This window comes from Tiliqua scincoides, chromosome 10 (assembly GCF_035046505.1).
Source record: "Tiliqua scincoides isolate rTilSci1 chromosome 10, rTilSci1.hap2, whole genome shotgun sequence".
NCBI lineage: Eukaryota > Metazoa > Chordata > Lepidosauria > Squamata > Scincidae > Tiliqua > Tiliqua scincoides.
The window spans coordinates 24,331,927-24,357,853 of NC_089830.1; the positions used below are offsets into that span (position 1 = coordinate 24,331,927).

At 47.0% G+C, this 25,927-nt stretch overlaps 1 protein-coding gene across 1 annotated transcript in view; it reads right to left on the bottom strand.

The window, feature by feature from the left end:
• Window positions 1–1,206: 1,206 nt before the first annotated feature.
• Window positions 1,207–25,927, bottom strand: part of LOC136661076 (very-long-chain 3-oxoacyl-CoA reductase-like) — a 29,255-nt gene continuing 4,534 nt past the window's right edge. The window contains exons 2-11 of the mRNA XM_066638096.1: window positions 10,070–10,116; window positions 9,763–9,838; window positions 8,084–8,194; window positions 5,315–5,379; window positions 4,199–4,243; window positions 4,067–4,101; window positions 3,467–3,548; window positions 3,139–3,204; window positions 1,783–1,929; window positions 1,207–1,422 (exon numbers count right to left, since the gene is read on the bottom strand). Of these exons, the coding sequence (XP_066494193.1) occupies window positions 1,207–1,422; window positions 1,783–1,929; window positions 3,139–3,204; window positions 3,467–3,548; window positions 4,067–4,101; window positions 4,199–4,243; window positions 5,315–5,379; window positions 8,084–8,194; window positions 9,763–9,838; window positions 10,070–10,116 (890 nt within the window). The remainder of the gene's footprint in view (window positions 1,423–1,782; window positions 1,930–3,138; window positions 3,205–3,466; window positions 3,549–4,066; window positions 4,102–4,198; window positions 4,244–5,314; window positions 5,380–8,083; window positions 8,195–9,762; window positions 9,839–10,069; window positions 10,117–25,927) is intronic.

Sequence of the window (25,927 nt, forward strand, 5' to 3'; positions counted from 1 at the left end):
TGTGCAATCATCATTTAGCAACTTGACAACACCAGCAAAAAGTGAGCACTAGGAGAAAAATCAGTTTCACCAGCTTCCATTTGTTTTGCTTTGGTGGTTCTCACCCTTTCCCTGTTGACACTTTCTTTGATATGGCTATCTGTAAAGATTACTATGGGGGGCCGTATCCGTGAATCCCGTATCTGTGGTTTCACTGAAAAGCGAATTAGATCAGTGCTTCCCTCCCCCGTGCACCCCTTCCCTCTGGAGGGTGAGGAGCATCCGGTATTATCCATGAATTCAGGTATCCACAGTAGGTTCCGGAACAGAATCCCTGCGGATACGGGGGCATACCTGTATACTAATGGCTTTCACTCCTGAGAGAAGCCTGATCACATAGTATTCACTTAGACTACTTCCCCTTTTTGCAAGGTCAGTGTTAAGTTAGCAATAAGAAAAGAAATAGCTCCGTGTTAACCAGTAAGCCCGGTTCTGCTTAGGACTTTTCCTCGCCTTCTACATGGCGTTCACAGGGGCCACTAGGGCGGCTGTTCCCTGGCTGTTAAAGCTATCAAGGCCCTTTCAATTCTCGACTGAAATGAATTGGTCATGTGGGGGGAAAAGCAGCTTCCCAAATATGCAGTGGAAACTTAGTGGGAAACATCTCATCAACATCTGCGTGCAGGACAACAAGACCCAAACAAAGCTTTAGGGCCAGGGCATTGGGCCATGCCCCATCCCCTCGCGGATCTTCAGCAAGGAAGGCTAGTCCTGCCTCATCACGATCTTGTGGAAGAAGGAAATAAGAGCAGTCCCGATGGGTGAAAAATGCAACCACTGGGGAAGTAATGTCCGTGCCAGGAGCCACTGAAAGGCAAACAAAAAGAAGGAAAATGCTGAGCAAGGCTGAGTGAGGCTTTTCTCTGAGCAAGAGGAGTATTTATTATTATTTATTTATTGGAGTTGCAATCTGTCTTTCTCCCTGGGGGGCACCCAAGGCGACTAAGGAGTAGAGTTTGGGGGATGTAATGAGGCCGCAGCCTTATTAGCCAGAACTGGCTTCAAATTTATTCCCTCTCCCCCAGGAAATGCTTGGTTCTGGGAGGAGGCCAGAGGCACAGATGCCCCAAATTCTCAAACCTTCTGAGACTGGCCTATACAAAGAGAGACACCCAGCAGGACTGCTTATAAAAATATAAAAACAAGGCAAGCCCAGCACTGGGTGTCTCACAGGCGGATCCTCTGCTGCAAAAAGACTGTTGCTCCTCTCTTCCCTGCTAAACAGAAGGGGAGGATATCCGACCACTGTTTTTGATTTGCTGACCAAGAGGGCATCTGATCTTCCGGGCATGAGCCCCGGGCTAAGAGCCACGGGCCAAGAGCCCTTTGGCTTGCGCCAAAGGCTCGCGCCTCTGGCAAGCCCTGCAAAGATGTAGAATATACCTGCCAAGAAAGAGGAGGAGGAGAGCAATCAGGCATGCAGGTCGACAAGCTTGCAGGCTCCACCCCCAGCCGGCCAGTCCCCCAGCTGAGCCCAAGAGCCCTTCCAGATATTGTCTCTGGGGAGGCAGCCTCTGGCAAGCCCTGCAAAGATGTAGGATATACCTGCCAGGCCTGGATGCGATCCTGGGGATTGCATCATTGCCTCCCCCCACCCCCGCTGCCTCCCCCCCACCCCCCACAAGGACTTAGAGCAGTTCAAACTCCCCTAGAGAGTTTGAAAACTGCTGGCATAGAGGATAAAAAACAAACAAGGGTTTGCTGCTGTCCATTAATCTACCTTGCAACCCACACTGAACATACCTGAATGCTGTGCATAAGGGTGCCCGAGGTTCTGTTGGTGAGCCCCACAGTATTCAAGGCCTTGTGCGCAAACACATCTGCCGGTATCTTCCCCCATTCTGCATACTTGGCAGTCATATTGCTGTCAACAAAAGCGGGCAGCACACTCTGCGGAAGAAAGGAGCATTACAGCGGGAGACCATGTCTGAATCCAGGCTTGTCTTCTCCAGCTCAGGATTCCTCAGGACAGCAGCTGGGAACTGCAGCCTGAGGTTCAAGCGGCAGAAGGTTCTGGGCAGGAGATCTAGGCTCCAAGTACTTTTTTTCCCAGGCCTTGACAATCTGGAGGCTTCATATTCTGACTGCCAATCAATGGATATGGCCTGGCAAAATGCCAATCCAGGCTTTCAGAAGTTACTGTACCATTGGTTGAATGGTACATCTTTGCAAACACTGTCCCATTTGTTGCTTCCAGTTCCGAATCACTGGGGAATTAGTGATGGGCTGCCTCTTAGTTAGGCAGCTTCTGATAATTGCAAAGATAGCGGAGGGGGGGATTAATTGTCGCCTTCCCTTCATCATTTTCATCTCTTCTGTTTACGGTAAAACAACACTAGCACAAGATAAAGGGGAACTAGTAATTAAAGCAAACTTGCTTCCTCCTCTCCTCTGCCCTGCCTCCAGATACTAAAGTTGCTTAACTAAGGGCGCAAGCCTGTCCTGGGGTTGGGCCGGCGCAAATGTGCCATAAAGCATGTTTGCGCCTCCTCGTGCATTGGCTGGCGCACGGACACATACTGGCCAACCTCCGCGCCGACTTGGGGAGGGGCCTCGCATCAGCCAAGCTTGGCCGACGCATGGCTCTGGGGTGTGTGGGAAGGAGGCAGGAGGGAGGTGTTCTGTGGCAGGGGGAGGGCAGGGGAGGGCAGGGGAGGGCGGTCCTGGGGGCGGGTGGGCGGGGAGCAGGAGTTGGGGCTGGGACCGGGCAGTTATGCTGGATCCCAAACCCCGTTCCCGAGCAGCATAGCGCTCTCCTCGAACATGCCACTGAGGAGAACCATAGGGGCTGCAGTGGCTTACCTGGGGGTAAGGGGAAGAGTTTCCCCTTGCCTTTGGCTGAGCCACTTTGAGCCCCTATTTTATGCCGGATACAGCGCAGGCCTCCTGGTCTGCCTGTTGCAGCACAAGATAGGATTGCACTGCAGGAGATAGATCATCACTGAGCCCCTGACCACACGATATACAAAGTGAAATAAGGAGTAAAGAATAAGTAATTTTTTAACTGGGGAATTTTGCCAAGCCCTGTTGAGTGATTGCCACAAGTCCGACTGTCCTTTGATTCCTTGGGATAAGAACAAGAGGCTCAATCAACAATACCTGCACAATGATGCCTTTGGAGCGGTATTCTCGGTCCAACCCTCGCGCGAAAAGATCCAGAAATGTCTGAAACAGAAGCAGAAAAATCAAGGTCTGAGGGTGGAAATAACTCCACGGGCACTTAGGGTGAGGACATTGGCTCCCATTCTCATAGCCACATTTGCAAAAGATGGTTAGACCTCAACTGACAAGGGCACGATCAAGCTGCAAGTTCCACTTATTATATGAAAAGCAGATTATTTGGAGGTCATGAAGTAGAGGGAGACAATGGAAGTAAGAAAGCCTGGACCTTCAGGTATAGGGTTACAGAGGTGTACATGCTCCTCACCTTGGATGCAGCATATATCTGATGCAGGGGCATAGGACGACGGGCAAGTATCGAAGATATGTTTATGACAATCCCCTTCTTCCTACAGAGAGAGTCATTCTGGTGAGTTAGAGCAACACCTGCCCTTCCCTAAGGAATCCAATGCAAACCAAGATTCTCCAAAATATTCCAGAGTGTAAAGGATTGCCTTTACAGCAATCAAAGAGCCCTTGTGGCACCAGAAAGACTGTGACCCCAAGGACTGGAAAAGAGCAAATGGAGACAAGCAAATGTCTCTTTCTAGCCTTCTAAACTATGCAATGTGGCCAACCAACCATTTTAGGTTCAATGTGCCATGGACCAGAATCATCTCTGTGCTATATTATTACTACTGTTCCTTTCTTTCCTGCAAATTTGCCACAAATTGCCACAGATGAGCTTTGTCCCTCTTTTTTGGAGCAGAGGGTTCTGTCCACACATCTGCTCATGATACTTTTTTCCTATATTGTTGACAACCCCAATCAAAATCCTTTCCTTGCAGGAAGCAGAAGCCCTCACAGGTGTCATTCTGGAATACTGTACAGGCAGGTTCTGAGGTGTGCAGATTCCCTCCTTGCCTACCTGGCAACCATCTGAGGAAGGATGATCTGTGTCATCTAGGAGAACAAGAGCAATGACACACAGTCAGTGATGGGAAACGGGGCCCAAGCACCTTCCCCTTCCATGTCTCGTTTCCATCCATACATAACCCACCTTCAATGTCGAAAGTATATTGCAGTTCACCAAGTCAGGTATATACTGTAAGAGACGGAAAAGAAGTGTGACTGTCTTGGTTGTTGTCTTGTCACAAAGCTTCTGGCAGCTGATGAGAGACCAAGGGGACCTTGACTTTCCAGACCACCTGGGCATCTCTCCACAGCCTTTGGAGCGTCACAGGACACTTCAGCTAGTAAAAGGTGGAGAGAAAGAGCGGCCACAGTCTGAATTTGACAGAAGTAGAGCCTGAGTCTACTTGAAGACTTGAATTCAAGGTTTGTTTTAAAATGTATTGATTTTAGTTAAGCTCCACTTTTCAATCAAAATAGTGTCCTAAAAAAGACCTACTCCCTTGGTCAGGGTGTTTACTGGCTCCTCCATGCAAGAGAGGGAAGTTTCAAAAACAAGACAAAGGCACAAGAAGGCCCCACCCCTGGCACCCCGTGTGCCCGCCCCCGGGCCCGCCCTCCCCCTCCCAATAATGCCCCTTCCGCCCCCTCCTCACACCCCCATGCCTACGTTTGCCGCTTATGTCAGTGTGCTTGCTTATGTCAGGTTTCTCCCTCCACGCATTGGCACATCTGGATGCGCTGACCTAGCTCCCACTCACGGAGGCGCAAACATGCTTTACGGCACGTTTGTGACCCTCCAGGGCACCTATGCCGGCATGAGTGCCGGTTAGGATTGCGCCCTTAATGTGTGGCCCTATTTGCAGCAACAGAATGGCAACCTCTCTGAACATTGTTTCCAAGAAGGTTAGAATTCCACACCATATTTGCTCTAGGAAGGGGAGCCCAGCAGCTCCGGGTCAGTGATTAAAAAGACCCAGTGTTGGGGGGGGGGGGATGTAAGGGCACTTTCCAACTCAACCTGAGAAGAGCCCCATTACATGCCTGCTTGAGACCTGTGAAATATGGGGTGGTGGACAGGGGAGCCACAAACGAGCGTTGTACTTTCCACTTCACGTGCTCAGCTAATTGCAACCCAGGGATGGCAGCCGACATGTCACAATGCACTGAGCCACCAACTGTGTGCAGGGGAGATTGCACAAATGGCGGTACCTGATGACAGGCAGGGAGGTGCCAGGCGGTCTTTGGCTGAGACCAAACTCACCTTGTCAATGCCAGGGAGGTGTAGAAAATGCAGTGGCAGAGGAATGGTCATGCCAACATTGTTCACTGTAAAAAGAGTGAGCAGAGGGTGAGTTGTCACACAGACACAGAAGGCCAGTGGGTCAGAGCCACCACCCTTCTGCCTTCCCTCAGTAACAAAGCAGAGGAGCACAAAGAGACCTCAGGCACATACTTCAAGACAACAGGCTGGAATGTGGGTTGAAATTAGAGGCCAGTGTCATGGGGTGGGGCAAGTCCCTTTCCCTTTAAGATGGATTAAGTTGGGTGTTTGTTACCCAGTTGTAGTGCATTAGTAATTTAAAGAATAAAACCTGGGCATGGGTGCATGAAAACACACACAGCAGGAGGAAGGGAGCTGGGGGTTAACAGCTTTTATACTGGAAGAAATGCTGAGAGACCTGAAAGGTAGGTAATTTTTAACCTCTTTTTAAATATGATCTTTTCTTGTTTTTAAGCTACTGTAAATCATGTCAATATGTTATTGGAGCAATTGAAGCTCCCTTAAAGCTATAATAAAAAATCTTTTACATGAAAATTGAGTGCAATAATTAACCAAGGACATGTATGTTAATAGGACCTGGGGCTTGGAGTAAGCTAAATAAATAAACATTGCTCTTGGGGGTTTGTGGAGGATGGTGTAGGTGGAGGAGGGTTAAATCCTGGTTGACTTGGGAATCTCCCCTGGTCCTTCCCTACCCCAAGGGTGATGTTTGTGACAGCCACCTGTATTGGAATCGCAGAAGATCTGGCCAGGAGGTAGATGTGGTATCAGCAGTGGCCCCTTTAAGGGTAAGGCCTGGGCACCCAGCAGAGTGTGCTGCACAGCTGCAGCCACTTGAAGGGAATAGAGCCCTCAGGCATAAAAGCACCTGATGAAGGGAGAGTTTGGTGTGGGTAGCAGAAGGTGGGAAGCTTGAGGAAGGACAGACTGGAGAAATGGACTGAGGAATTGATGGCTAATAGACTGCTGGAACTGCTGATGGACTGATGTGTGAATGGACTTTGGAAGCTGCTGGAGCAGAAATGCTGGAGACACTAAGACTGGTATTTGGCTGCTGTGCCCAAGATCTGCTGAGGACCAAGGGGCTGCTGTAGTGGCGGAAGGCTGCTGGCAGGAAGGAGGACCTCTGTAGGTTAAACAGGCAAGCTACCCTGGTGGTAAGGTCCAGCAGTACTGCAGGGCAGAACCAGGGTCACTTTTGAGGAAAGAAGGGGAGCTAATTAGCTAAAAGTGGGCATAGTTCTCCAGGCAGAGCTTGGACTGGGAATCTGGCAGAACACCACCAGACTGATGCAACCACAACATGTTCAAATGAAAAAACTAGAGCCATCTTTAGAAAATGGACCCTCTGTCAGGTCAGCAGGGGAGGATAGCCCTTGCTTTCCTGATAGCAGAGTGGCATGGGAGCGTAGGGAAAGAGCACAAGAAGCAGGCGATCCCAAACAGAGCCAAAGAAGCAGCCACAGGCTTGTTTGTTGCAGAAGCATGTATTGGTGAAGGAGCAGGCAGAAGAGTAGTCAGTCAAACGGTCCAGAAGTCAGGGATACAGAGAGGTACAGTCAAGATAATGCACAGTCCCAGCCACAGAACAAACCAGCAACAGGACGCACAGAAACTCCACCACAGCAACCCACACCTGAAGTCTGCTCTTGCCCCCATATATACCGGGGCCAGCCAATCAGAGTAGGGCGACCTCATAGTCACAAGACAGTCTTGTGACCCACTCTGATTGGCTGTCCAGTGGTGCATTGCACCATTCCTCCATAGCCTACGTGACTCAGCACACATTTCTCCCAGCTCACATGGCTCGCACCTGCAACAGGTGCAGCTGATTACCAATCACATACAGTGGTGCTGTTCCTTTAATTTACATTTCATATGAGCCCTGGACATCAAGGCCCCTCCTGCCACATCCTGGCTCACAACAATTCAGGGCTTGGATGCCAAAGGCCTGACACCCTCTCCCCATTTTGATATTCTCTGACTCTCTGAGGGAGGGACTTCCAGTGATTTCTCCACTGCTTGCTGGACATACAGCTCACTCCTATCTTGCATTGGAACAGGCAAGTTCAGCACAAGATTGGGGTCAGAAGTGGCTCAGCAGGAGGCAAGAGGAAACTCTTCCCCTTACTCCCAGGTAAGCCACCACGGCCCCAGTGAGGCCCCAGTGACTTGTGTCACCTCAGCACCTATTGTGCTGTTAGGATTGTGCGCATAGTGTGCATGTTGCTTTACTAAAAAACTTAATAAGAAGTATAAATAGGAAAAGGTGCATATACCGAGAATGCCACCTCAGGAGGTGGCACAAGTCTCAGGAGAACGGAGCAGCTTCAAGCTCTTCCTCACTGCCCAGGGAACGGGGTTGTTATCCATCATAACAGCTGGGTCCCAGCCCTGCCTCCTGCTCCCCACCCACCCTCCTCCAGGACTGCCCTCCACCCGCCCTCCCACCATCCCAGAACCCCTCCCTCCTGCCTCCTCCTGCCCTCCCCAGGCCTGGGCATTGGCCAAGCTTGGCTGATGCAACCCTCCCTCCCCATGTTGGTGAGGAGGCAGGAGGCAGCCTCCGTGGGCTGGCACGCAACCCAGCGCCGGCCCAGCCGACTCCCGAGAAGGCACTAACGTGTGCTACCCTCCTGGGCTGGGACTGGTGCTGGCCTATTGTGCTGTTAGGATTGCTCCCATAGTGTACATGACGCAAGATTAAAAAGCTTAATAAAAAGTATAAATAGGAAAAGGTGCATATACCCAGAATGCCAATCTCCAGGCCCTGCAGAGCATCTCGAATCGGCTCATAGCTTTCCGATCCCTCGGTGAAATCCATCTGGATGACTCTGGTGCTTCGGCTGTGCTGTTCCTCTGGGAAGTGAAGGCAAAGAGATGCTGGAACTGCCTTGCCAGAACAGGTCACTAGACCAACAGGCAGACTTAGGAACACTGAGCAGTTGTCTGACACATGCAGGTGTCCAGTCTTGCAGGGGTCCGAACAGCCTGTCCGGTTATGTCTCTGAAGCAGAACAGCCAAATCCTAACTAACTTTCTGTGCCGAGCTGCAGCGGCACCAGTACGGCCTCCACTATATCCAGCATGGAAAGAGAGGCAGCTGGAGGTCTCCCTGATGTAAGGAGACACCTGTTCCCTTGCCCTGAAGTAAGCAGCCACTGCTGCGATGGGAGTACAGTGGTGCCTCGCATAACGAAATTAATCCGTTCTGCGAGTCCTTTCGTTATGCGAGTTTTTTGTTTAGCGAAGCGCGTTTTCCCATAGGAATGCATTGAAATTTAATTAATGCGTTCCTATGGGCAAGAAAAGTCAGAACAAAGTCAAATTTGGTTTACAAAGTGTTTATTAAGTGCTCTTTAAAGGCATACATACTGTACAGAGGATTTCAAAAACCGGGGGGGGGGGATGCTGAGTGGGGAGCTTGAAGGCTGTAATCCTGAGCACACTTTCCTGGGAGTAAGCACAATGGGAATTACTTCTGAGGAGTCACGCACAGGATTGTGCTCTAAGCTGGGGAGGACACTGCAGCTGCACTCAATTGCTTGCTTTTGCCTTGATCATGGGGAAACGTGAAGGAAATGGGGCAGTGAGAGGGTGAATGAGCGATGGGGGGATGCTGAGTGGGGAGTTTGAAGGCTGTAATCCTGTGCACACTTTCCTGGGAGCAAGCTGACATGAAGATCCTCCCCTTACTAGGGTGGGCGGGATCATAGAGGGACATGAAGATCCGCCCCTTACTAGGGCGGGCGGGATCATAGAGGGACATGAAGATCCGCCCCTTACTAGGGCGGGCGGGATCATAGAGGGACATGAAGATCTGCCCCTTACTAGGGTGAACGGGATCATAAAGGGACATGAAGATCCGCCCCCTTAAGACAAACCAGGACAATAAAAAAAAAATTTGTTATGCAAAGCATAAGTCATAAAAATTCGTTATGCGAGTTACCAAACTTTGCACACCGCTTTCGTTCTGTGGGTTTTTCGCTGCGCGGGGCATTCGTTATGCGAGGTACCACTGTACTTGGATCTGCACCAGCAAAATCTTTAGCTCAAGTCCAAAGAGCCATATGTCGGTGGATCAGGCCTGGGATGGGGGATAAGATCAAACAGGAGCCTATGCCGCTGTCCATGTCCCCTCCCAGTGCTGGTCTGCCCTCCCCATCCCCCACTACCACTCTCCCCTCTTATAATGCACACTCTTCCTATAACAAAAAACAACGAGATAGCAAAAGAACAGCATACTTATCAATCTGTCATCATAAAACAAGCAACCTTCAACATGGCTCCAACTTGCTGTGTCAGTAATTACTTTGGCAATCTTTTCTTTCAGGATCCCAGAGCTCTGGAAAGAGTCCCATTTCTGAGAGCTGGACCCAGCAGCTTGCCCAGTCACCTCCGCCTCCCAGGTGCAGCTTCTCACTTACCAATTTCAGCAGCCACCTGCTTCAGCTTTTCCAGGGAGCGGCTGATGAGAACCACGTTGAGGCCCCTCTTGGCAAGCTGGAAGCCAAAGAAGGAAAGTCAGGAGATCAAAGGGTTAGCTGCAAAGGACTAGCTGCAAAGGGCTAGGAAAGGCCAATCACCAAGTGTGAAAAGTGCCTGCTGTGCTCCTTTTCCTGACAGAAGGCTCGTGGATCACTTTTGTCTTTGTTTACTCCTTGAATGTATGTGAACCTGCGCATGGCCAAGAGGACCCTTCTAAGAGCCTTTCATACATCACAGTCCACTCACCTCATGCGCGTAGGCTTTTCCAATCCCTGCCGTGGCTCCGGTTACCACTACAAAGGAGACAAAAAAGACAGGCTTTGACTAAGAGGAATGTCACCCAGGAGAGTTTCACTGAGGAAGGCACCACAAGTTCAGCACCCATCAGAAGAGTCTGCAAATGCAGTCATTTTCAGGTCAAACTTCATGTGGCTTTGTATGGAGTTTGACTCTTCAAAGAAGGGGGTTGATTGTTCTCAGACCTGTGCTACGGAGTGAAGGGGTTAAATGTCCCATTTCTACATGCCACAGTCCTCATCCAGATTGGACGCTCTTCCCTTCTCCCATGGCTGCAATTTAACTTCAGGGTGGAAAAGGCCCAGAAGCTATATTAAGGGTGCAATCCTAACCCCTTATGTCAGTGCTTTCCAGCTTTCCAGCACTGACATGAGGGCAATGCAGCTCTGAGGTAAGGGAACAAACATTCCCTTACTTTGAGAAGGCCTCTGAGTGATACCCAATTGCAGGATGCAGCACACGTCCCATTGGCAGCGCTATGCCAGTGCTGGAAAGCATTGACATAAGGGGTTAGGATTGCACCCCTAAAGCACTTAGCATCCCTTGCGGTCTGAAGTTCAATGACAGCCTTGAGATGTATCAGACCCTCAGACCTCAGTTAGTTTAACAGTCTTACTCACCCTCTAGGGAACTCTAGCTCTCAGAAGGGACAGGCAGACCAATGATCTTTCTCAGAGAACCCTCAACAGTCTCACCAACCTACAGTGAACAGGACTCTGTGGGTGGCCGGGTGGGAGGGGGAAAACTGACATAAATCCACTAGAGACTTGCTCTCTAGAGTCTTTTCAAAAAGTAAGTCAAGCCACAAGTCAGGTGCGGTCTTACAGAACAAATGGAGGTGCTGGAGTTCATGAGATGTTCCCATCCCATCTGCCATCAGCGATGTCAGTCAGTCAGTCAGTCAGTAAGTCAAAGTTTAATTGTGGTAACCATAGGTTATTACAATAAAAGTTCAGCAATACAGCAATTACAATATGACCATAGGCTAAAAAGGGGGAACAATTATAAACATCATACAAGTAAAATCAACTAATAAAAGAAGAATAAAAACATGGAATAAACCACAATATCAAAAACCATTCATAAGGGCTTACAGCTTAACTCGAAATTGACCAGAATAGAACCAAATCTAACTTCATAGAAATAAAATAGAAATAAAACCCTGGCAGAATCAGCTCTATAGAATAAATTAATTTCCCATAAACACAATTGCTATACTGCACAAGATTTTACATAATTTGAATGGATTTTCAATGCTGCAAGAGCAAAACTAGCCACTTTCAGAGCGATCCCCATGTCAGCACCTACTAAAAGGCAACAAACCTGAGCTACAGGAGGTCTATCCTGTAGCAAGGGTGTTAAAGGTGACAAAAATTTAGATCTTGGTGCTTCATAAAGAGGACAAGTTAATAAATAGTGAGAGATGTCCTCAACTACATCTGCTCCACATATACAAAGTCTTAGATCATATGGGATGTTCTCATATCTCCCTACTAAGACAGCAGATTGCATACATTGAAATCGCAATGCAGTAAAGGCCTTACGTAAAGGGAGCAAAGTTAAATTAGTAAAATAATTTTCTGCACCAAAGCTTGATTTATATAAGAAAGGAGAAGGAGAAAAGGGTAAGTTAAGAATATTGCATAAGTCCTTTCTCTTAAAAAAAAGCTGAATTTTATTTTTAATTAAAATCTTGATCTTATTAGAAGAAAAGGTAGGCAAAAGATTCATATCTATTTCATAAAATTCTAAAATGGGTTTTATCAAAGATAACCATGATTTACAAGATGGAGTTGTGAGTTGTTCTTTGAAACAAATTTTAGGTAAAGAAGAATCAGCCATAGAGACAAGCTTATAACAATATAAAGCCAGAGCAGTATGGCAAGAGGCCTCAATCTGAATTAGGCCTGTCTCAGATCTAAGAAGGGAAGAAGGCATCGAACAAGGGACTCCAAGAAGAGAGTGAATAAAGGAGTTTTGAAGTGTCTCTAAACTGGACAAATTTGCATAACCCCATATTTCAGCACCATAAGTTAATTGGGGTATTATTTTCCTAGCAAATACCTCCATCACTGGGATCACCAAATTACCCCCTTTCGATCTAACAAAGTGCATAAGTAGTTGTGATGAATGCATAGCTTTCAGTTTAGAGCCATTCAAATGCGAAGTCCATGACTGTTGAGCATTGAAAGAAACCCCAAGATACTTAAAAACTCTAGATTGCTCAATTTGAGTATGATCAAGCCTCCAAATATGCTTCTTTTTGGTTGAACCAAAGAGAACTACTTTGGTTTTACTATAATTTATAGTTAACTTTTCATGTGCGCAGAACATTTAGAGAGTATTCTGCGCATGCCAATAGAAGTAATAGAAAATAAGGCAATATCATCAGCATAAAAGAGGATAGATAATTTGGAGTCCCCTATAGATGGTGGAAAGAAAGTGGGATCTTGAAATTCACCAATGATGTTATTAATATAAAAATTAAATAAAAAGGGTGCTAATAAACCACTTAATAAACTGTAAACCGCTTTGTGAACTTTTAGTTGAAAAGCGGTATATAAATACTGTTAATATTAATAATGTTAATAATAAACAGCCTTGTCTAACTCCCTTCACTGTCAAGATCTTCTCTGAAAGATGACCATTAGCTCCAAATCTGACTCTCATAGTAGAGTTAAAGTGCATTTTCTGAATTAGGGATAAAAGCCTCCTATCAATATTAGTGCCATATAATTTCTTCCATAACAAAGTCCTATCTATGGAGTCAAATGCCGAACTGAGGTCAACAAAAACAACATATAGTCTTTTACTCCCTATCTGTGTGTATTTATGAATCAGATGCTGGAGGATGAAACAATGATCAATTGTGGATTTTCCCTTTCTAAAGCCCGCCTACTCCTCAGCAATAATCTCATTTTCAGATGCCCAACTCTCCAATTTGGAGAGCAAGTATTTAGTATATAATTTTGAAGCCACACTGAGTAAACTAATTGGCCTGTAGTTTTTAGGGTCCGCTCTAGATCCCTTCTTATAAATGGGGACAACAATACTGTCACCCCAGCCCAGGGGTAATTCACCAGTACGATTTATAAAGGTGAATAATTTAGAGAAGATTACACTCCACCAGTCGACATTTTGTTTGAATAACTCTCCTGGGAGCATATCTAAACCCGGGGCTTTGTTATTAGGCAGTGATAAAATAAGTTCTTTTCTTTCCTCCGGATTAATAGGGTCCCAACACAGGATATAATAGGGAGGAAAAAGAACCTGATCGCTATAAGGGGTAACAATATTCCCAGTTGGGCTATTACCAAAAATGGAAGAAAAGTGATCATGCCACTGAATTGCAGTTATCTGATTGTCCAAAGAAACATAATGTGGGTTCATTCCTTTAGAGACCAAAAACCAGAATTTGGCAGAATCTCTGTCCAGGGCTGCCAAGCCCAAATCTTGCCACAATTTCTTTATATAGGCTTCCTTTTTTTTTTCTTCAGTAAATTTTTGTATGCTCTCCTATGCAAAACATACTGATGATGATTATCGGGTGAATGCACATTTCTCAACTTTCTGAGAGCTTTAGCTAAACATCGTTTCTGATAAGCACACTGTTGATCAAACCAGCCCCTATGAAAACAGGGAGCTTGTAGCAGAGGTTTGGAGGTGACTAATATAGGTCTGATTTCATCAACTATCTTTTGATAGGTGTCCAAGGGGTTATCAGAAACAGACATATAATCTCTCAGTGCCATTAATTTTTCGGACTCTAAAAGTGAACTAAGTTGTTCCTGAATAGACCCGGACCAGTGAATCCTTCTCTCCCCCTGTACACATAAATTTCCATTAAATTCTGGAAAATCAGTTAATTTTGAGGTTATACCTATTGATGGGAAGAGAGTCAACTGAATTGGCATATGGTCACTGTCCGGTCTACAAAGAACCCTAAAGGAGTGCAGGAAAGAAAAGATGGAAAGAGAATTCCAGTGGCACGTGAATTAGCGTGCCGCCAGCATTTGCCCTGCCCCCTCACGAGGCACAGGAAAGGCCAGCCTTGCAGCCGATTGGCTGGAGGCTAACTGGTTTGGGGCCACGTGCAGGCTGCTCGGAGAAGCCAGCGCAGTCGGGACCAGGCAGCGGTCAAGGGAGGGCCTCTGCGTGCTGTTCCCCAACGGAAGGCCACGTGAGGTGGCCTCCGAGCTCAACCGACTCTGCTGTGGGAGCATTGCCTGCCCACCTGCCCTTCAGGGGTTCCACCTGGAGGGCAGTGAGCAGTATCAGGCAGTTGTGCCCGGCAGAGGCTGCTTAGTGCGGCTTGGGGGTTCCCCCCCTTGCTTTCAAGCAGGGGTTACACTTCGCTTCCCTTGGCTGTGAGCCGGTGGCTGGAGCTCCTTCGCTACCTGTTTGGGTTGGGGGTTGGCGTGCTTCGTGGGTGGCGAGCGGGACTGAGCGCCTCGCTCGCAGGCTCGGAGGCTGCTGAGCTGTGGCTATCGGCAGCGACGGGCTGGAGCCGCCTCCAGTGTTTTGCCCCACCCCGCCAATTCAGGCGACCGGCTGGGCTGACGAGGGGCCTTGCAGGAGCGCGCCTTCTCCTGTGCCGGTTGGGGCAAGCTGATAAGTGCTGTGGCGAGGGGCCAGGCGTGCCTGAGGCCAAACTGAGCCTCCCGCTGGCTGGTTAGGGTGGCGGCGGGGCAGCGGCCGCCTGTAAGGCTTGCGGGGGCTGTGTGGGCGTGAGACCCATCCTCCCGCTGGCAGGAGGGGCGAGCCCGCTGCTTGCAGCTGCGCCTTGGTTGGGGGCAGCTGGAGTGTACTGCCTGAGCTCCCTGCGGGCTGGGTTGGACTGCGGGCCGTGTGTGTGCGGCTCCCACCTGCCCTCCTGCCCCACGTTTGCTTCCTGCCTCCCACATTAGTGGAGAGTGAATGGCAGGCGGTGTTTGCTGCTGGCTGTAGCTGTGCGGGCTGTTTGGAGTTGAGCCAACAGAAGCAGTCCTAGCCACGCTTCCTGGGAGTAAGCCCCATTGAATAGAACGGGGCTTACTTCTGAGTAGACCTTGTTGGGATTGTGCCCTAAGTGGAGCCTGGGGTCGTTCAGCTGGGGATCAGTACTTTGTGAAGCAAGGTTGAGCAGTACTCACTGCAAACCCCCCCCCCCGCTTGACCCTCCCCCCTTTTGGCTATTAATTACAATTGTTGTTAATTAATGATTGTTAAATAATAAGACAGTCATGATAAATAATAAGGCTTCAATCCTGTCTACACTTTCCTGGGAGTAAGCCTCATTGACTATAATGGGACTTACTTCTGAGTAGACATGCATATGATTGGGCTCTCAGAGATACTATATATATTTCTCTAATAGAAATATATTGGAGGGGTGAGAGGTGGCTGGCAGTTGCCACCCCCCCCCCCAGGTTTTTTGTTGAGACGTCTGTATGCTCAATGAGGAATAAGAAATCAGGTGGGAATCAGGTGCCCCCCCAGGTGGGAAATCAGGTGGGAATCAGGTGCCCCCCAGCTCGCACTGATTTCTTCCTCAGATGAGGAGGATGATACAGCTGAGCGGTGGCCTCTGGTTGCACAGGAAGAAGCTTTTGAGAAGGAGAGTGCAATGTGCAAAAGCTGGTTTGGGTGATGGTCAATGCATCAGGTGCTTCCCTCCCCAGGGAGGTCTACCAGGAAGGGACGTGGGGCGAAACTAACGCAAATCCTTCCTTCCAGAGTAACCATTGGAGGAGCCTAAGGAGCGACAGGCTCCGGCCAGACCGCGGTTGTGCAAGTACTGTGGGACCCTGATGAGCAGCAGCAGCTGGCATCTTCCCAGGTTCCTGGGCAGGGACAGTTCAGGTTCTTATCTGTGGACACTCCATCATTTTCTGGGCACGAAAGAGATTAACCGCTTTGGACAAGCTCATTGAGTGACAGGGTCCGGGACCTCCAGTTGTTCAGGTACAGGCATTGGACCTTGATGAGCAGCAGCAGTCGTAAGGGGCATCTTCCTAGGCATGAGCCATGCCTCCGTTGGGGGTTTCCCCAGTTTCTGGTGTCCCTTACAGCCTCGCTCCTTATGCTGATGTCCTGTATGGGGTTTTCTCTCAGGGAGCCACGGAAGGGTCAGGTGAGCATCCATGAGTGGCTTAGGGGGATGTGGCCCTGCCTTTGGGTGGTCAACTCGCCTTGGCAGTTAAAGGAAAATTTAGCGGGGCGAGTTTGTTAATGTGTTTAGTTTATTGCGTGAGCAACCTGAGCCAGCTTTGAAGGTGGGTGACCCAGTGCCTGTCCCCCAAGTGGGGTGAAGGCAGGAAAATTGATAAAAATTGGAATAATTGGTTGACCTGATATATTATTTATGCTGCAGTAGTCATTCAAATGCAGGCAGCATGGGCAGCTGCGCTTTAAGTACCTGGATATTATCCCCTCGACTGGCAGGTTTCATAGCAGGAATTGTGGGTTCAAATTATCTGGCTGGCCCGGTCCAATTTGGGCAATTGATCTGTTAGTGGGCATTTGCTCTGGGCGCAGCCGGGCCAGTGGCAGGGATGTTAGGAGTGTGATGTGTTCACCGCCCCCCCTCCTGCTATGAGTTTAACTCCACGGGGCGGTGCGGCAGGGCAGGTTGCACCCTTGCACATGTCAGCGGGCAGTGCAACGGCCAGCACTCGGTGTCCGTGTGCCCCAAGTTGGCAGGATTCAGGAGGAGTCCCAGGCTCCGAGCTGGGCAAGCCAAAAGTGGGGGCGGTCAGTCCCCTCAAGCTGGGAAGGTGGCCCACCCTGATTAGAGTAGAGGTGTGGGCTGTATTTTTGTAGGGGTATCCGAAGTTTTCGGATGCTCAATCATTAGTTGAAGGTTGTGACGAGGGATTTCAGATTCCTGCAGCCCCTCCCTCCAGGTCTACCTGGGCCAGGAATCTCCGGTCGGTAAAGGGTATGGAGGGAATAGTTTAAGCTAAGATAGATAAGGAATAGGGAGCCGGCCATCTGGTGGGCCCCTTTAAGTCTCCTCCGTTTCCCAATGTTTAGGTGTTCCCATTACGTGTAGTTCCAAGAAGGTCCCTGGACCTTCCATCTCATTCACCATCTGTCCTATCCTTGTGGGGGTTCAGTTAGTCATAGGATCCCTGCACACCTTAGTTCATTACGATATATTCTTTGGACCAAGCTATCAGGGTAGTACATGGCTGTGGCCTTGGCGCCCTCATGGCCAAGGCAGATATTGTGTCTACAGTCAGACTCTTGCCCGTCCACCCTGATGATTTTTGTTTGCTTGGTTTTCAGTTTAATGGTTCCTTATATCTGGATAAAGTGCTATCAATGGGATGTGCAATTTCCTGTGCCCTTTCGAGAAATCTGCCTCCCTTTTGGAGTGGTTAGTGGTGAGCAGAGCACGACTCGCCTCAATGGTCTATTATTTTGAGGGCCCCACAACTACCCTTACGTTTTTGGTATTGAATCAGACACTGTACAGCAGTGCAGTAGGCCGCCTGGCAACAGGTTGGTTAGGCTGCAGCCGCTAATTTGTGCTGGCCTCCAGGCTCCGAAATTGTCCTAGAGATATTTGCAGGTTCTCGTGGGGCATCTGAATTTTGCCTGCAGGGTAGTTGCCCCCGGCCAGGCCTTTTTTCAGGAGGCTGCATGCCTGCATGGCGGGTATTAGAGGCCTCACCATCGCCTGTGGATCACCCAGGACATGAAGGCAGATTGGGTAAACTGGTTACAGTTTTTGGAGTTTTATAATGGTGTATCCTTTTGGCAGCAGGAGTGTTTACTTGGGGCGGAGCTGAGGTTCACTCTGATGCTGCGGGTGGTTTTGGATTTGCAGTTATTTTAGAGAGAGATGGTGTTCTGCCCCTTGGCCGGATACATGGGTCTCAGAAGGGGTTACTGTAGACATGATTTTTTAGGGCTGTCCCCCCCTTGCGGTGGCAGTTCAATTATGGGCAGAGGAATTTGCCAACTCCACCGTGCGTTTCTGGTGCAACAACCAAGCTGTGGTTTTTGTCGTTAACCAGCAGACGTCCCAGTCCCCACAGGTAATGGGACTGGTGAGGGTGTTTGTTTTGCATTGCCTTAAGATTAACACCTTGTTTTTCATTAGGCACATCCCGGGTCTTGCAACGGCATAGCTGACACCCTATCTCGTTGTTTAGGGGGAGTGTTTCCGGCAGCTGGCACCAGGGATGTGGCGGGATCCGGACCCGATGCCCCTTTGGCTTAGGACCCTTGGCTGTGCAGAGCGCAGCATGTAATTTTGTCTGCGCTCGCGCCTTCTACCTGTCACAGCTATAAAAGGGAGGCAAGGGAATTTGAGGCCTTTTGGGCAGCCCTGGCCGTACCCCAAGTCTGGCCTATTCCGCCAGAACACCTGATGCGGTTCTTTTATACCTGCAGGGCATTAACGTATCATGTAGGTCTTTATCAGTGTACTTGGCGGCATTGGCATTCTGTGCCAAGGCCTCAAGTTTTGCTGATGCTGGTCTTGTTTGGCTGCACGTCCTGTGGTTCCGGGTGCCTTGTTCTGTCATGTTGATGCCTCACCTGTTATGTTTTTCCAGTTTAGGGTCCTTTTTTGCAGGGCAGTGGCAGACCTTGGTTTTCGGGTGGAAGATTACAGCCTGCACTCTTTCGGGATTGGGGCTGCATCGGCTGCAGCTGATATCGGCCTCCCAGCCCCGGACATTTAGAGGATTGGCCGTTGGCGCTCCTGCGCATTTAAATATTATGTCAGAGAGCCTGACAAGCGCTGAGTGGGATTCGCTCGGCTATTTCCCCCTCGCCCTGGTGGTAGGGGCGAGGAGTGATGCAGATACCACAGAAATTTCCAGGTGCCGCCTGTGACAGCGGTTGGGCGCTCTTTATACTGGCATTGCCAGGTGTTTATAGTGGCACTGCCACAAGTTCCTGTATTGCATGCTATATTTCCGGGCTCGTCCCGTGACAGCGGTTGGGCGCTCTTTGTACTGGCATTGCCAGAAGTTTATAGTGGCACTGCCACAAGTTCCTGTATTGCATGCTATATTTCCGGGCTCGTCCCGTGACAGCGGTTGGGCGCTCACTTGCACTGGCTTTGCCAGGTGCTATATGGTTAAGTGATGCATGTTTCTGGAATTGTGATTCCTGTTTTTCCTGTCCATGTTCCAGGGCGGGAGCAGTTCGGGTCATTATCTTCAGCCACTCCATCGTTTTCTGGGCAAGGAAGAGGGCGGCATCCAGTAGCTTTGGCATGCAGTTGCAGCTTGGTTCCTTGGCTACTGTGCATTGGGTTGCACGGCAGGGGAATGCTGTGGGATTAGCTTCTTCCTGCTTTTTATGAGTTTGTGCATGCCCATGCCCAGCCTCACATCGTCGTTATACATTTGGGAGAGAACGACCTGGGCCAGAGGATGACTCTGTCCTTGAGGCTTCAGGCCTACAGCAATCTTCTCCACATTAATCAGCATTTTGCGGGACGGTCATCTTATGGTCTGACCTCTTGCCTCGCAGTGTTTGGCGTTATGCCTCTGATGTTAAAAAGATTGAACTGGCTAGGAAGAAGGTAAATTCATATGTGAGGCGGGCGGTACCCCTTTACGGAGTCGGTGTCATTTATCACCCAGGCATCAGCTATGATGCGCCCCAATTGTTCAGAAGCGATGGAGTACACCTTTTGGTGTTGGGCAATTATGTTTTTCTTCTTGAATTGCAATAGGGCCTGTGGAAATTTATTTCCGTGTGGGGCGGTGGGGCCAAGCGTTAGGCTGACCCCCCGGGTGGCAGGTGTCGTGCGGGTTTTGGGTAGGTAAGGTCATATCGGTGTATACCGCAGGGTGGCAAGGGCCAGGTGGACTCCACGCTTGGTCATGCTGGGATTCCCGGCTGGGTGAGGCAGGCTGGATGAACCTCGGCCTGGTGGTAAAGGCGCACCGGGAGTTCGCTTGGGTGGCCTGAGCTAGCCTGCCACCCTGCCCCTTCGGGGTGACAATGAAGGGGGTGGCAGGCTTGTACTGATGCTGCCCAGAGTCTGGTGTGGTCACCCAAATCACTATAGGGGGAAGTAGACGGGAAGCTCCGTTGTAGAACCCGCATGACTTATTTGTTAGGCCCTGTTGCAATCTGAAGTATATTTAAATAGTTAATAAACTGCCCTTTGTACCATGTGCCCTTGCCTGTGTCTTTATTGGAGGGTGCTGGGTAAATCAATATATAATCTATAACACTGCTACCTCTAGGGCCGAAAAAGATATAGTCTCCAGAGTCCAAATCAGATGAGGTACCATTACATATGCACAGTTGGAATTTATAAAAGAGGCTAAACAAAGCCCGGCCCTGTTTGTTTATTCTAAAATCTCGGGAAGATCTAACAGGGAGATGATTCATATCTTCAGGAGTAAGACCAAGCTTGTCACCAATATCAACATTATTTTGGCCCATAAGGGCGTTCATATCCTCAGCTAATAGGCAGGGTATATCAGGGAAATTATCAGCCAAATCCGTAAGGACCTGATCTAATTCAGGTAGTAAAGAATTATCAAATGATCGGGCAGAGGAAGGGGGACAGTACACATTCAAAAGGGTTATTTTAAACATCGGCGGCCATGTAATGTGTAAGGCCTGGATATTAGGGTTTGTGGAGATGTTTAAATCCACAACTGTAGGATTCTTATCTACTGAAATAAGTATGGCTATACCTCCCCGTAAACGGCCTCCAAATAAAGATTTCATAGCAGGCTTGGCAGATGTAAGATAACCCTGAAGAAAAGGGGGCATAGAGAGGGACAACCAAGTTTCTTGAACAAGAATCACATCAAATTGAGAGCAAAAATCTCTAAATTCTTTATCTACCACTTTAGTTTGCCATCCAGCAACGTTCCAAGATATAAAAGTAAACTTGTAAGAGGTATTTTGCATAGAGGGAGGTAGTCATGAACTATTAGATTTAACTAAGGGAGTAATTAACTGAGTAATAGGAGCAATCCCTGGTTGATCCAATGCACAGAATCTCCCACCTTGTTTTTGGTTATTTAAAGTTGTGTTTACAAAAGTTTCAGTCTGCGAATGGCTCAAAAAGGCCTGAGTGACTGATCCCGAAATACTACAATGTATATCTGAAATATTATTTTGGATAGGATTCGTATAAAGATCTAGAGGAGAAAGAGGCTGAACAAAAGATCGCTGGTTATCCATATTAATCCCAGAGGACCTAGATAGGCCTTGGAAATTTGCAGAAGAAGGAGAATGATCAACACCATTGGGAAGATCTATGCTGAGCATAGTAAGAAGTGATTGAAGCCTATTGATAATATACGTATTTTTGGCCATCTTTAGGGAGAAGGAAAAAACCTGTTATCAACGTAGCCTCCTCTTCAGAAATTGGGTCTAAATCCAGGGCTTTCACTGAACCAGAATCCCCTTGAAGTACGGGAAAATAAGTAGAAGTTAAAATCTTCTCATAAGAGATAGAACTATTTTTATGTAAAGTAACAGAAATCTTCTCAATATTCAGATCCTTGGAACATTTCCCACCCATCTCCTTTGGGTCTAAGTTGATTAAATCATTCGTCACAGCGGGGTGAACATGTTGTGAATAAACACAAATTGGCTTACAGGTTACAACAGAATTACAATGAACATCAAATAGCGGTAAAGCTGAAGAAGTGCGAAAATGTCTTTTAACCACAATATTTGCCTTGGCAAGTCTTTCTTGGCAATTCAAGAAACAGTTGAGCAAGAGATACATTTACAAATGCAACTCTTACACCTGAGACCAGGGTGGGGAATAAAAAATATTCCACCTCCCTGATCTCATCCATAGAGATAAAAAGGATCTCATCCTTTAGCACAAGTAGGAGAGCCTATTAAACAAATTAAACTTGGTAAATATCCAAAGAACAAAGATGGCAGATCATTCAGATCAGAGTGGTTTCAACATTTTAAGTGGTTGGAATATTCTTCAAAACTAGATGCTACATTTTGCTATCCATGTCGCCAATTTGTTCCATTTACTAAAGAGCAAGCTTACATAAAAAAAGGATTTAGCAATTGGAAGGCTGCATTGGATAAAACTAAATCAGGATTTTTCAAGCATGCTTCATCTGAGACCCATGTGCAGGCTATGTTAATGTGGAATGAAAGAAACCAAAGAACTGATTCAAATACATCTATTTCAACTCTAATTAATGACAATGTGCTTGAAAAACATAGGTATTACATTTCAAGCATTGTTGAAATTATTCAGTTTCTGGTAGCTAATGAGCTTCTGAGCTGTACAAACTGTAGCTAATGAGCTAATGAGAGAATTATTGCTCTCCCTCTGCAATACCAGGTAGATGGGACTCGTCAGCCTAGGAAGGCAGCTCATCTAAGAGATAAAATTAATACCAAGGGGAAAAAGCATTTGTATAAAAAAAGATTTTCCCTCCATAGGAGACTTTTTTTTTGCTGGTTTGGGAAAATTTAGAAAAAAACAATTGATCCCTAAGAAAAGTTAGGGCAGCAATGGCCGAAGAACTTGACTTGACAGCAGATGTAGATATCGGAATAGATAAAAAGTCCCGAATTTCAACCTCAGCTGTCTCACCTGACAGCTTCAGAAATTACACTATTAAATATAAACTGTCCCCCCCCCCCCGCTTTAAAAGGGGTCTATCAGAATCCATAGATGATTTGGGAGACTCCACAATTCGGGGGAGGTTTTTAGATCTTGATTTAGAATGACAGGGCAATTTCACCCTAACTCTCCTCCTAGCGAGAAGATGGGATTTAGATTTCACAGATTTCAACTTTGTCCTTTTAGATCTTATAGGAACATTTTCAATTGGTTTACAAACATTTAAGTCAGAATCCAGAGTCATTGAGGGATTCCCCTGAGACTCTGAATGCTTCAAAGTGGAGCCAACAGTAGATGAATTTGCAGAAGCTGGAGAATCTACTCATGAGTAGATTACCTCCCCAGTCTGGCTTTGAAGGAAGAGGATCCATTAAAATGTTGGAGAGCAGGGGAGTTTGATTGAAACCCAAGTCTATTACAAGGCGTATTAAAGCTTCAATATCAGGAGGCAGGAGGTCTGGTCTAGAGGGTAGAGCCTCCATCTGCCTGAAGATAACATCCACAAGGTCGCCAGTTCGAGGCCACCGGCACCGTGGGACCTTGGAGCAGCTGACAAGCTGAAGCCGAGCAATTCCATCTGCTCTCAGCATGGGAGGATGGAGGCCAGAATGTGAAGCCAGATCGGAATGAAACACCTTGAATGTAGTCATTCTTGAAAGAAAGAACCTTCTTTGAAATTGTAAAAATCCCTATTTAATAAGGGATTTAATAAAGCCTGCCTATGTAAACCGCCTTGAATAAAGACCAAGAAAGGCGGTATATGAATACCTGTTGTTGTTGTTGTTGTTATTATCAGATTTTAATGATGCTATGTCCCGCAGAAGAAGCTATAAGGTGTTAGCTATCAGCATATTTTGAGTACCCAAAGTATCAAAATAAATCCAACACAGGGGTTGACGCTGCTTGAGAATTGATTGTAGATGGATCATCAGATTGCACATATTTGTCCACAAAATCCATTTGAGCAGGGTTCTTAATAGCTGCCGAAGGCTCATTCAGTAAATGTGTTTGTGATAAAGTCTTGGGTGGAGAACAGCAAAAGCTTGTCGAAGGATAAGATGTTACATCAGAACCTAAAGGAGGACAATTACTTAAGCTGGATGAAGGAGAAGGAGAAGTACGTGGGAAAAAGTTTGTTATTTTAGCTTGAGTTGAAGTTCGATGATATTTCCTCTCATGATTCAGAGGGGATTGAATTTGTAAGTCCAGTTTTTTATAATTATTTCTTGTCAGTACCATCTTAGCTTCTTTCTTTCTTTCTTTCTTTCTTTCTTTCTTTCTTTCTTTCTTTCTTTCTTTCTTTCTTTCTTTCTAAGGGAGCTCCAGGTACTCTCTTATTCCTCCTTTCTTCAATATAATCTTATTTAAAAAGCAAACAATGAGACGACCACCAAGGGAGTACAGCCAAAAGGAGGGGTGGAATCTCAAGAGTTATTCTTATTTAAAAAACAAACAATGAGATAGCCACCAAAGGAATACAACCAAAAGGAGGAGTGGGATCTTGAAAGAAGAAGAAGAAAAAAAAATCACCCTCCTGAGCTATCCACTGGGGGTAATTTACTCACAATTAAATCGTTGAGTTGAAATATATCTCAAAACGGAATGACTTCTTATCAAATAAAAAACAAACTCACTTGAAAAAAAGGGAAAACATCCAAGTCATTAAAATCAGCTGCATGTCTATAGTTTGTGTAAATATCGCGGCTGCAGCGTTCGAAGGAGCCAAAACAGGTCCCTTGCCAACAAAAATACAAAAGTACAAAGTACAAAATAATGCTGATAGAGTCTAAATGCCATACCAGCAATTATGGAGAAAGAGATAAGAACAAAACAAAGAACCAAAAGCATTTTAGAACCAAAGGCAAGGGAGCTCGGTCTCCATGCCTCTCACGGCTTGGACCCCATCAGCGATGTAAAAACCCTGAGCAGCAAGTCATTTTTAAGTCCAGCTGTACCTGCCCCCCCCCCAGGCACTAAAAACCTAACCTTATTAAAGAAACAATACAATGCAATCCTTTGCACATTTACTCAAAGCCATTTTCATTGGGGCTTAGTCCAGGGTTGTGGAATGCAAGATCAGAACCTCCATAATTAATTGTATGTGTTGAAATTGATCAGTTAAGTAAATCTGAAGCAATTTGTTTTGGAATAAAACAATTGCTTTGGAAAATCACACTTATTTATCTTGAACAGGATGGTAAAGAAGACATTTGATCTTAACAAAGCATTCTCTCATAAGACTGCAGGTTTTATAGTGCTTCTGTTGATAATAAGCAACCTCTACTTGTAGTCTGATCTCGGAAGCTAAGCAGGGTCAGGCCTGGTTAGTACTTGGATGGGAGACCACCTGGGAATACTGGGTGCTGTAGGCTTATACCATAGTCTTTCGAGACTGAAGGTTGGCAACCAAGCAACATTAAAATAAATGTTTGCACGTAAATCCTTTGCACATTAACTCAAACAGTGGCGTAGCTAATGAACATGTAGCCCAGTGCGGAGCTCAAAATGATGCCCTGGAAGTGATGTCACAACCGAAAGTGACATCATTCCCACGCTTTTTAAAAAGTGCAATTTGGGGGTAAACCTGCCTCCTCCCCTCAGCAGTTCACCACCCACTTGATCTGCCACCTCCCCTCTAGCCAGTGGCATAGCTAAGGCATCTATCTGCTACCTGGATCAAAGAAGCTTTTGTAGCCCCCTTCCACGACAAAGTCGAATGTAATTAAGTGCACAATCCTAAGCAGGTCTACTCAGAAGTAAGTCCTATTTTGTTCAGTGGGGCTTACTCTTAGGAAAGTGTGGTTAGGATTGCAGCCTTAATAAATAAATAAAAAGTACACCCCTTACTGGTTAGAGACATTGTGCTAGGGTGAAGGGGGACTGTTATTCTTTCCTTGCTAAATATAAGAGAAGCACCACTTGAAAAAGTGCCTCTTTACCAGTTAGCAGGAGTACATGTGATACATGGAAATGAGAGCTGACTCATATTGACCCCTTATTGTTTCCATGCTATTTCATAATAAAATCTCATTGACTCTCAGAACAATCAGGCTCATAGATCAGTTTTGAGTTAAAGAAATCCACTTTTTGTTCCTTAAGGCGGTTGTGTTTTCATTTTCTGGTTAATTGGCAATAACTTTTGATAAATATAGATATTCCAAAGTGGTATATTTCATTGCATTCTGCATTAAAATATCTTTCCAATGATATATAACATGATGGTATTATTT